This window comes from Capsicum annuum, chromosome 9 (genome assembly GCF_002878395.1).
Source record: "Capsicum annuum cultivar UCD-10X-F1 chromosome 9, UCD10Xv1.1, whole genome shotgun sequence".
NCBI classification, from domain to species: Eukaryota; Viridiplantae; Streptophyta; class Magnoliopsida; order Solanales; family Solanaceae; genus Capsicum; species Capsicum annuum.
Window position 1 is genome coordinate 2,853,268 of NC_061119.1, and position 13,425 is coordinate 2,866,692.

The window sequence follows — 13,425 nt, forward strand, 5'->3', positions numbered from 1 at the left end:
CCATTTGGGTGGATAAACAGCGCGACAACTATTCAGTTGTCTGACAATATCGTTGTTGGTTCAACTTCTATAGTTGTTGAGATAACTGTTACTGTTGTTGGAACGAAAGTATAATAATAAAAAGTTCAAAAAAACTTATCACTTTTACCTAATTTTTAAAATTTAAAGGATTCTCACTTAATTGATAAATTTATTTGTAGTTTTAATTTAATTCCAAATCCAACGGAACTGACAGTAATTTATATGAAGTGAAAAGTGAAATGTAACGTTAGGTTTTGTAATATTACTTCTTAGTTTATATATATATATATGTGTGTGTATTTTGCCCATTTGCCTGCAACTAGCAGTTCAAGCATGAGAGTTTAGAAAACGACCGCAGGTCCGAAAGGATCGTTTGATTGGTGGGATTAAGATAATAGTTTCAGAATAAAATGTAAGTCAAATGTTTATTTTGCTAGTAATTGATACTAATTAATTTTGAAATTATTGACACTATCTATTTCCCATCAAATTTGCATGTGTTAAGCATGGCGCCAGCATTCTACGGATCATGGTTTTACCACTCACTCTCCGATGACCAGCAGGGGATTCGGTATAGCAGCTCGGGTTCATTTGTGTTGCCCGTTCCCGCTAGACTGGTCACATGTTAGAGGTAGGGTCGAACTCTCCTAAGATTTATAATTGCATTACTTATACCATCCTTATTCGTAGACAAATAAGATTTGAAATTGTCTTTCATTCCAATGTGTAACATGTAACAAATATTTAATAAAAGATAAATTATTATTCTTTCATATTATCTATTATTGCTTATTAAAAAATATTTGTAAATATCTAACAAGTAATTTAATTGTGTATTATTATCCCTACATAAAACTTAAACTCAAAATGAATAATGTGTTATGAGAAAATCTTGTGTCATAAGTACTAGTAGATGCTTGTTGGGTGAGTATTAAAGATGAAGTTACTAAGGGGGTTGGTAAATCATTAGGCCTTGGCACAACTTGTCCTCTATAATTAGCAAAACTAATAAGTGATGTTTTTATGAATTTGATGCTTTTACACCAATTTTCACTTCCAAATCAATGAATGTCCCTTTCAATTATCAACCATTATATATATACACACACACCCCTCCTTAGCATAAAAAGAACTTATTGTAGTGATAATCAATAAGTTATAGTGAGGGGCCTACAACCATTATATATATATATATATACACACACACACCTCCTTAGCATAAGAAGAACTTATTGTAGTGGTAACAACATGGTTAATTTACGTCAAGAATCAATATTTACTATACGATCAAGAATAATTTTAACTTTATATATACATCGTAGTTTTCTTCACCGCGTGGTTATTTATGTTAAAGTTCAAAACTACGTGTGAAGTTCTTGCCGTTCCAAGTTTTCCTGGTAAAATTTTTGACTCCGCCACTGTCTGACAAAAATAGATGGTAGAGAAATAGAAACTTCAACTCTACAAACTTTCACTTTGTATTGAAACCAAATTACATCTAAGTTAAAAAGGAAGACAAATAATAAAAACAGTTTCACCTTCTACTTTCTTGTTTTTTTCATCTCTTTCTTGCCTAGTGACTCTTTCTGGAATATACAAAAATAGAACAAACACGATCCGAGCCCCGCGAGCCCACGAGGCTCAGATCACTTTTATGCTTGACATTATCTAAAAAGAATAACCAACTTTCCTTCTTTTTACAAGAAAACAAAAATCACCCGAAAACAAGAAAGGCGCGCAAGGCCACTGTAAACGCCACTTCTTTTGGTGCTACCGAGGGGGAGCACAGGGCGTAAAAACCTTAAGATTCAGATCATAAAATCAGTTTTCACGAGCATAGACTAAGAGTTGGGCACGAATGTGCCAACGTAACCAAATCCAACAATGAGGAAGGCAAACGCTTGAATGAAGAGGTAGAGGAAGTAATGGTTGTTCCCAAAGGCAATATCATAACACCCGCAGAAGAAGAGGTACGCACCAGCAGCAAACTCTAACAAATGAATCCTGTCGATGATTGAACGATAGGGGAACTTTATAAGTCTTGCAAAATTGTCCACGAAAACTGAAACTCGTATTTGTATGATGATGTTAATTACCTGTCACCAAGTCTCATTCGATGTTTTTTAAATGCTTTGGTAGCTGATTTTAACTTGAAAGCGTCCCCTAATTTCTCCGTGACAATCCATTCATTCACTCGTCCTGCCTCCAACAAGCCGATGAAGGTGGCCTTAGCTCGATGGAGTGACATTACATTCTCGAAAAGGATCCAAAATACCAGCAAGTGGAAGGACCTGTTCCCAATTCAGCGTAAAACAAAAGCTCAGCGCATTTTTAGTTCAAACACAAAATTCGCGGTGCTAAACTTTCAGGCGTCAGGATTACAACGTTATCAAGAAAGCAAAGTAGGAGAGTAATGGTAGTGAGGGTATACAGAAAACTGACCTTGGAGTTCCGACAGCATTGAGTATCGTAATGATGGCAGGAATGTAAACAGCTCCCCACTTCGGCACCACAACTTCAGGTACTAATACAGTGGCGGGTAATACCACAATGTAGAATACGAAAGTAACAATATGGGCTACGACTTTCCTCACGAAGAAGAAGCTGTAAATCACATGAACCTTCTTCCACAAAGACACTTTCTGGAAGCAAACAAAGACGATAAAAAGAAGTTCAACGAGGATACTTAGAGATTGAGTACCAAGCGCAGTTGGCTAAGAAATTGAATATGGCAATAGCGATTTACGAGTTATACCTTATTTCTTGCAATCTCCATACACATTTTCCTGAAGAGATTGGCTGGACCACATGACCAACGATGTTGTTGATAACGATAGGCCTTCAATGTACTTGGCAATTCGTTTTTTACCTGTATGATTGAACAACGATAGCAGCGTGTTAACAGCAGCCACTTTGACATAAGTTACTATATCTCATTTTCTCGATTTGTATACATGACGATAAATGATCATTACATCCTTAAAAGACGGATAATATGAACTAGAGGTCATGTGTTGTAGCGTGTATTTGCTTGTCTATCAATTGAAGACAACGGGTAAGAAATTGTTCAATCATTTGATAACTAGAGTCATCCTTCGACAAGTGATCACTATGACTCAACTCAATAGAATTTGACCAATCCTTATATTTTCTATCGTTGAGGTGGAGAACTGAACCGAGAATTCTCTTTCTTCGTCATCAATTGAATCACTGAGCGTGATTATACGTGCAAAAACCTTCTAAGACAGATGACATGGACTAGAGATAGTATGTTATAACGTTCATTTGTCTATATCATTTGTCAGACGGAGAATGTGCGCACCTTGACAGAACCGAGGAACAAGAATTTCCATCCCTTGAGACTAGCGCGGACAGCGAGGTCCATATCCTCGACCGTTGTCCTGTCCTTCCAACCTCCAGCCTCTTCTATCGCGGCGATTCGCCAAACGCCAGCAGTGCCTGTATTTTTGTTCCAGTACACAACATTCATATTTTAGATTTATTGGACCACAAAGAAATTCACATAACATGCAAAGAGTCAGTATTTTCTTGGACCACTTCTATTATTAGTTGTTGTTTCATTGAAGACAATGTACACAAAACTAACATGTTGCTTATTAACTTGTCCCTTTCAATAGACCTAAATTTGTGAACTTGTTCCTTTCAATGGACCTAATTTATGAACTTAATTAGTTTAGGTAACATTTCGGAAACAACATCCCTACCTCCATGAAGTAGGGGCAAGTTTGCGTACACTCTCCTTCCCCGAACCCCTCTTCAGAAGGTTAGCGGTGGAGCTAGGATTTTTATTGAGGGGGTTCAGAAGTATATATACGAACTAGTCGAAGGGGGTTCAACATCCATAATATAGGCATAAAAAATATTTTTTAACCATGTAAAATAGTATAAAAATAATATAATCTTCTGTCGAACGGGGTTCAGATGATGCCCCTGGAGCAAAGGTGGCTCCGCCACTAGGTAGAGGCCTAGAGGTTGTGTCAAAAGAATGAAACTTTATACATTAACTCCAATATGTCACACGTGACATATTTAAGACTACAAAATTTACATACATTTTGGTACATTAAGACCATAAAAAAAATTATATTTTTCTTAAACTCTATGTCTAGTCAAACTAAGACCCATATATGGAAGGAAGAGGGTACTACTACTTGATTGTGATTTCAAAAGGACAATTAAAACATTAAATATTGTACAAAAATTAGCTCAACCAGTAAGAAAAGCAATTAATATGAAGAATTATTAGTAGTCAATACCATTAAAATGTATACAAAAAAATATAAATACCATTAAAAATAATAAAAGAATTATTTAAAAAAAATTACCATTAAATCCAAAAAAAGCATGTGTAGAAGAGCCCACTTCTTGCTCAACAGAAAAATGATAGTCCAATGACATTTCTTGCAATCTTGTCAATAAACATTCATCAGCATTTACTGCAAAAATCAAACCAAAAAATAAAATAATTCACTAATAAATCATAATTTCCAAATGAGCTACAATAATAACAATAACATACTCAATGAAATTTCACAAATTGAGTCTGAAAAGTACATCACCAGTAACGCAGTCAGAATTCTCACCAAAATTGCATAAAATACTCTATAAAAAAGTAAACACACAAAAAAGTCGAACCTACAGAGAGTTCAACATTTACCAATATTTTTCAAATGAACATTTTTTAAAATTGAGTTATATTAATTTATTTTATTTAACAATTTAATTTGTCCAATTAAAAAAAAAAAATTAGTGTCGGCTAGTAAAAAAGAATGTTCTAAGGTCCACCATTTTTATTGCACATGCAATTGTAGGTTACTTTTGGGAAGTGACGGAGGTACCTGAGACAAAATGACAAAAATACCCTTATCATTATCAATAACTCCAAAAATACCCTACCCTTTAAAAAAGAATATAGTAGTACAAAGATTTTCTTTGCAGAACTGACCCCATAAGATTATGTTGTTCAAATTTTTTTTAAAATATTACGAAGATCTAACAATGGCGTGTCAATATTTTTGTAGAATCGAAGCAATGTAGGTGATAGACTATGTTCGCGTATTCCATAGAAATGTCATCACGCGCATGCCAGATTCTTAAAAAGTAATATATTTCTAAGGATACAACATGCAGGGGCGGAGCCAATCCTTTGGCTGGGGGGGCCTCCTTCGATGAAAAAATGTATCATTTATACATAATTAATTACTTATGTATCTATAGGAGGTGTTGAATCCTCCTTCAACTAGATTTTCTTTAAATATTAAACCCTTTAAGCTGAATTTTAACTCCGCCTTTGATAATATGCACGTATTAGTTTAGAGAGTGAACAAATATATGATGTGATAACATATATTACTCGAGTTCTTTAAAAATGTTGTTGGATACATCTCGAATTCGACAGAAAAATGTCAATCTTTTGAAAAATGAAAGTAAAAATAGGTGCTAGGGGCATTTATTGTCCTAGTAAAATAATACTTGTAATATTAAGTGCTTCTTACGAAACCACAAATACTTTTTTTCACTTTAATCAACTACTCTTTTCAGCTTTTTAGCATGCAAAAGACAAAACAACTTTTAGCATCACATAGAAATTCTTTTTTTATCAAATATTATTACTACTTAAAAAGGTAAATTGATTGTACAAAATATTTTACATTAGTGGATTTATGGATGAACCGCATCACAAATATTGCAAATATTACTAGTTAAAAAAGTCGTCCGGTCTTCCGTGTATAAAATATTTTACATTAGCAGGATTCAGCAAAAAACTACATTACTCAAAGATAAATAATTTTATCTTGTTCCAATGCTTCCTTTCAAAATTATTATTAGTTACTTTTCACAATTACACTATTTTAACACACGTATATATATATATAAAGTTAAAAAATTGGTGCATTGAATTGCCAATTCACAACTGGGCCAAAATTCATGAGCCGCCAAACATAACAACAACACTATATGTGGCCTAAAAATTAAATTAAATAAAATAAAATTAAAAAATTAAAAAAAAAAGAAAAACTACCCTACTAAAGATTGTACTTAAGTCTGGTCATTATTATGTGCACACATAAAAATTGATAATATGTAAAAGTCACCGACAGTCTTAATGTGTAATTTTTAATAGAGAAATAAAATATAACATGTAAGTAAATTAATATAAATATAATATTAAAGTGGAAAATAAAGGTTATTGTCTAGTGGTTAATTGAAATAAATTAATATCATAAAATGATAGAACAATTCGTCTAGATTTAAATAAAGCTTTGGTAAATAGAATTATCGTATCTATTGAGAAAAGATCTTTCAATTCGAAATTCTAGTGAACACGCCCTTAAATTTAGCATTTTGGTGGATAAACGAATAAATTGCTAAATGATTTATTCCAATTTAAATTTTGGAGGATAAAATTATTGCGTCGTGATAATAAAAGAGTGGCTGAAGAAAAACATTGTTGGAATATCATAGAAAAAAACCAAACTAAATACTCGTTCAATACATTTTGAAAATTTAACGGATATCCTTAATTTAGGGTCAAAAGGTGAAATCAAGATTTAAACTTTATGAATTTAGAATGCTACTAATTTTAGGCGGAAAAAAATTGATGTATTTGGGTTTGGAATACTATAGAAGTCTGAATCAGAATTTAAACTTTATAGGTTTGGGCAATGGCATATCTAAGATTTTCACTAAGTGGATTAAAAATATGATATGAAAAGAAAACACATAAAAAAATCAAAGAAAGTTCAGCATCTACTATAGGCATAAACGATGTGTAACTTTTCTTTGCCCCCACCAAGCTCCACCCCGGAGATCAGAATACCTCTGAAGGCCGAATAAAGATTTAAACTTTATGAGTTTAAAATGCCACTGAACCCACTAGCCATTTGCACTACTCGAAATTTGTGCAAAGCTCCGCCCCAGAGTTTAGAATGCCTCAGCAGGCCAAGTAAAAATTTAAACTTTATGAGTTCAAAACACTAAACCCCACTAGCCATTTGCACTACTCAAAATTCGTGCAAAGCTCCACCCCCGAGTTCAAAATGTCGCTGAAGGTCGAGTAAAGATTTAAACTTTATGAGTTCAAAATACCATTGAACCCCCCTAGCCATTTTTGCTCCGCCCCAGAGTTTAGAATGCTACTGAAGGACGAGTAAAGATTTAAACTTTATGAGTTCAAAATGCCACGGAACCCACTAGCCATTTGCACTACTCGAAATTCATGCAAAGCTCCGCCCCAGAGTTCAAAAAGCCACTAAAGGCCGAATAAAGATTTAAATTTATGAGTTCAAAATGCCACTGAACCCACTAGCCATTTGCACTACTCAAAATTCGTGCAAAGCTCCGCCCCAGAGTTCAGAATGCCACTAAAGGTCGGCTAAAGATTTAAACTTTATGAGTTCAAAATGCCACTGAGCCCACTAGCCATTTGCCCTACTCGAGATGTGTGCAAGACGGTCCGAACACCATCATCATCAAAAAGAAATTACTACTACTACTTTTATATGAGTAAAGTCAACAACAACATACCCAATGAATTCGTGCAAGACGATCCAAACACCATTTTATCAAAAAGTGGAAAAGGTAAAAAAAATAGTAGTAAAAACATACCATATTTCCATCTAGCTTGAACAAGTGAAAGTTGAGGATTGTGCACCAAAAATGGAATAGTATGCCATAGAAAATCAGGTTCAGGTTGAAAATCAGCATCAAAAATAGCAACAAAATCACATTGTTTCACATAACTATGCTTCAATCCTTCTTTCAATGCACCTGCTTTGTACCCATTCCTATTATCCCTCACTTCATATTTTATATTTATTCCTTTACTTCCCCATCTTTGGCATTCCATTTCCACCAAATTCTGCAAACAAAATTAAAAATAAATAAATAAATCTTTAAAGTCTGTTTGTTTGATCAAACTTTCAAAATCTGCTTACTCTGAAAAGTATTATTTTAGTAGATGTGCCTTCAAAAAACTTCCTTCGTATCATTTTATGTGTCATAGTTTGATTGGATATGAAGTTTAACAAATAAGAAAAGACTAAATCATGAAGGGGAGCCTTGGTGTAACCGGTAAAATTGCTGACATGTGATCAGGAGGTCATGGGTTCAAACCTTGAAAACAGTCTTTGACAGAAATGCAAGGTAAGACAATACACCCTTGTGGTGGGGCCCTTCCCCGGACACCGCACTTAGCGGTAGCTTTAGCGCACCGGATTGCCTTTTTTTTGTCTTTTACTAAAAGATATAGTATTACTATTATCTTTAATTAAATGGGACCTTATAAGTTAAATGTAAAAATAAAATTGTGTTTTTAGATAGTTACCAAACAAGAAAATGTGATATTCTTTTTAAAACGGACCAAAAAGTAAGTAAATGACGACGCATGAAATGGGATTCATTTTACGACGAATCAAAAAGAAAATGACGACATATGAAGAGCAAGTATTGAAAAGCAAAATTTAGTGCTTAGACAAGGTTGAAAAAGTAAGAAACGATAGTTCGATACAATAAAACTCCAGCTATGCATGGGATTCGTGAAATAGTCACAACACAAGATTTAATACAACACAAGATTTAATAAATTTTTACAAACTTTATAAATCTTGAACCAATTTCAAGTTTTAGAAAAAGGGTTTACAGGGTGGTTTATCTTTAATTTTTTTTATAAAAAAAAAAAAAAATTTTACAATTACACTTTTTTTTTAAACAATACCTTAGTGATAGGGTCAGTTGAATCATCAAGAACTTGTACTATAATACGATCAGAAGGCCATGATAGTCCACATGCAGCTCCAATTGATAGCTGATAAACCTGTTTAAACCCAAAAAAAATAAAAAAATAAAAAAATTAAGATTTTTACCTAATACAAAGTCGTGATATTGGCAAATTTCTAATATGCAAACGTCGAGAAAAAAAATATTAGGTGATTTCTTTTGTGTAATATAAAGCTTTGACAAACAAAAGTATCAAACGCATATAGGGATAACAGGTAGCAGGTATCCGCTGAAATAGTTCAAAAGCATCATAAAAATACGGGATAAATATTTTTTTATACGTCTATGCATCAGCGGATAGAGTTATCTTATTTAATATACATAAAAAAAAAATACTAAAAACACTAGGCAATTTCTATGAAATAATTGAAGTACGTGCAGGCTGACTCTTGATAAGCAGAATTATTCTACAACTATATTAGCTAATGTTTAATCATAAATTTTGAATTAAAATAGAAAATTTTATATTCAAACATATGTTTGACCATAAAATATAATCAGATTTTCAAAATATAATCTTCAAAAATATTTTTAAGTTACCAAGCTTTAATTTTTTTTCAAATAAAGCAAATGTACAAACAAAATTTCAAATTTCAACTTCAAAATTATCAAACAAAAGCTTATATTAACCAGAGGTATTTTGAGGTGCATGCAAACTGACTCGAACACAATAAAATTGACAAAAATTGAAAAGAAGAAAAGAATGCAAACCTCTTTTTCATTATACATAGGAATTTGAACAAGAACCATAGGATAAGATGAATTTCCAAGCTCAACATCATCTTTTAATGGTTCCCATTTATATCTTTTTTCTGGTTTTTTACCAAAAAATTTCAAAAATGTAATAACAAGAAACATGTAAACTCTTTCAATAAACAACATTATAGACATAACAAGACATAAAAATACTAAAATCTTTAAAATTGGAACAATTAATGGAGCTTTTATTTGTCTCCACATTATACCAAATTGTTCTGTTATATCATCCCTTCTTCCATAAAATGTATTTGGAAGAATATTTGTTGTTGTTAATCTCTCCATTTTCTTTTTTGGCTCAAAAAAAAAACACAAAAGATTCTTGAAAATGTGGTTTTTTCTTCTAAATTTGGAGAAAAAATTGAGTTTTTTTTTCTTTACTCACTCTAGCAAAAAAGATTCTTTTTTATTGAAAATGGGAAGAATTAAAGTTTTTGCAGAAAAAAGAAAAAAAAAGGTGAGAATTTTTTTTTTATGCTATTGGAATGTCAGAAAGACAGACACAAATAGCTCAAACTCACCACTAAATTTTTGCTCCAAAAAACAAAAAAAGATTCTTTTTTTTTTTTCAGAAAATTAAATAAACAAAAAAAAAATTAAGAAGGGAGGAAATGGGGTTGTTATAATTCTTGAATTTTGGTGTTTCAAGAAGAAAAATGTACCAACAAAAACAAAGAATTTATTTTTTGAATTAATATTTGTTTATGCAACAAATAATTATTAAAGAGAAATGATGGTAGAGTTTTTGCATTAATGGCTATTGAAAATGTTAGAGGAGAAGATGGAAAGAGAATGAAAGGAAGGGTTCTCTTTATATAGATTCTCTTTTGGTTTGAATTGCTTTTTATAATTAAAAAAAATAAAATGTTGTCATATTTTAAAAAGTATAATTACACTTATGATCCTTCAACTATGAATATTTTTTGGTACTTGTAAATAATTAAGGGTTAATTAGATGTGTGATTATGAAAGGTTTAAATAAGAAAATTACTATTTTTAGAACTATATGACATTCAATTATGAAGCAACAACCAATGAAAGAGTTAAGGGCGGAAAGACTTCATTTGAAAACTGTGTTTGGATAATTATAATAATGTATATATAAGATTAAAATTATTTTATTGGTATTTTCACGGGTTATTTTTTTATATTTTTCATCTTTTTAGTGAAAAGTTCTGGTGTTATTACTAGAAACAACAAAAATTTAATTACACAGATAATTAAGTAGTTTTAGACTTAATAATTCGTTAAATTAGTAAATGTTCGTAAGAAGATTTTTTATGTGCATATATCAATAATATATTCAGTGAAATCTCACACGTAAAGTTTTGAGAAGGATATATCCCTATCTCATAAAGGTAGAGAGGTTGTGTTCGATAAATCTTCGACTCAAATACAACTTGATGTGCATATATCAAAGACAACTTAGTGCACTAAAGCTCCTGCTATATCTAAGATCCTGAAAAGGCCAGACATAAGAATTTATCGTACGCAATTTTACTTTACGTTCTTGCACGTATCGATGTACTCAGTGCACTAAAGCTCCTGCTATATCTAAGATCCTGAAAAGGCCAGACATAAAGATTTATCGTACGTAGTTTTACTCTACATTTTTGCACATATCGATGTACTCAATCAATTAATTGAAAGTTAAATATGCTTAATAAGAAATTAAGATCAATATTAGACTTTATTGATATTTCAAGGGATTAAACGTGTAAACTTTTTTCCATTTAAAATAGGAAAAAAAATAAAAAATATATATTTTTAATTTTTTTCCAAACAACAATTGAACGGTTCATATGTTAGATGAGTACACGCCGGCAATACCTACGGCAGTTGGAATTGGACCCCATTTTTATGAAAAAACATACATTGTGTGAATTGTCCAAATTTTGTATTTTATTTTTTTAATTATTAAGACAAAGTTTAGTAGGTAATTAACTGTTTAATTCAACGGTCATTTAACGTTTATATTTTTCAAAATCTAAAAATAAAAATTTGGCATGTAAAATAGTGAATGAATAAATTACCAAATTAAACCAAAACTAAAATTCGTTATTGGTTTTGGAGAATTAATTAATACTTAAAGCACTTTTCAGGTGTGAGGGTGGCACGAGGGATCGATTCTTAGTTTATTTTTATTTGTCTTGACCGATGAACTAATGTGTTTTTGTGCCTTAGGAAAGGTACAAATTCGTTATTGGTTCTAAAGAATTAATACTTAGAGCATTTTCCAGTCGTGATGGTTGAACTAGAGATCGATTCATAGTTCGATTTTTATTTGTCTTGACCGATAAACTGATGTGTCTTAAGGAAGGTTTCATGGTAAACGCTAATTACAGATGATATAGTATTGATTGACGAGAGTGACGATGTTATCAATAAAATGAAGTCAAAAAGGTTTAGATAGAACATAACCACTTACTAAGACAAAATTAATAGGTAATTAATTGTTGACTCAACGGTCATTAACGTTTATATTTTCCAAAAACAAAAATGTCATGTTAAAAAAATGAATGAACGAAATATCATATTCGACCACAATAAAAAGTCATTACTGATTTTAAAGAATTAATAGTGTAGTCTTTTTAAAAAAAAAACTTGTGAATTTACTTAGGGATAGGGGATGAGTTATTTGATGATCACACATCTTTTTTTTATTTTACATACGTAGACTATGTTAAAATTATTAATTACACATTTAAATTATAGTTTGGAATATTTTTCAAACGTGGGATTGTATCAGCGCCATCTCTTAGCTCGTTTTTATGTGTCTTGTATGGTGATAGATGAACTATCAGCATATTCAACGGGAGGTGACATAGTATATATTATTTGCAGATGATATGATATTGATTCATGAAACACGTAATAAAGTTAACGATAGATCAGAGATTTTAAACCAAACCATGGGATCTAAAGGTTTTAGATTAAACAAGACTTAACCACTTAATAAGAAAAAATTAGTATGTAAGTAACTATTAATTCAACTGTAATTAACGTTTATATTTTTAAAAAAGAAATTTGGTATGCAAAAGAATGAATTGCCATAAACCAAAACAAAAAGTCAGAGTTGGTGTTAAGAAATTAATAGTGTAGTTATCTTTTTTAATTCTATCAAAGTTATTAAATTATATAATAACTTTGTTGCAAAATGTGATTCAATTTTGAGTCTATGAGTTCATTTTTTCATTTTAATTTCTACTTGGTCATTTATATATGTATTAAGATTTGATTAAAGCTGAAGAAATACTTATCATTTTATCATAATTTTTGTCGATTATAACAATAACATATCTGGTACCAAGTGAGATTAGGGGAAAGTAGAATGTACGCAAATTGTACCACTATCTTAGCGGTAGAGAGGTTGTTTCAGATAGATTCTCAGCTCAGAAATAAATAATCCAAAAATAATATATATAAAGAAAGCGAAATACTTGAAGCAAAGAAACTCATGAAAAAATACTATATGCAACCTGACAGATTATCCTAAACATTATTCATAATCGAAGTTAAAAGAACCACAAATAATAACCAAACTCAAAGAACAAGCAACTGCAAAAGTAATACTATGATTAATAATACGATTACTATCACGAAAAATTAAATAAGATAATACTCAACTATCTAACTACTCTTCTACCCCAATTCTTGTCGATTATATTTCTTAATTAAATATTATTAGAGAAAAAGAATAAAAGAAAATTAGTGAAAGGGAGAAAGTGGAGAATATATATGGGCGAATATTGACAAATTTTGACCTCAGTATGGTGACACCTCACCTATAATTTATAAATCTTGTATATAGTGTTCATGAATTATATAAAAATAAATTAAAAAAAAAAA

At 31.2% G+C, this 13,425-nt stretch overlaps 1 protein-coding gene across 1 annotated transcript; it reads right to left on the minus strand.

The window, feature by feature from the left end:
- Window positions 1-1,475: 1,475 nt before the first annotated feature.
- Window positions 1,476-10,162, minus strand: LOC124886980 (glucomannan 4-beta-mannosyltransferase 9-like; the record flags this gene model as incomplete). Its single annotated transcript, XM_047395984.1, is given in 9 exon segments — window positions 1,476-2,025; window positions 2,118-2,312; window positions 2,464-2,663; window positions 2,777-2,890; window positions 3,344-3,480; window positions 4,368-4,478; window positions 7,651-7,903; window positions 8,759-8,857; window positions 9,532-10,162. Coding segments are annotated over 9 exon segments (1,602 nt in total). The 3' UTR covers window positions 1,476-1,862.
- Between the last annotated feature and the right edge of the window lie 3,263 nt (window positions 10,163-13,425).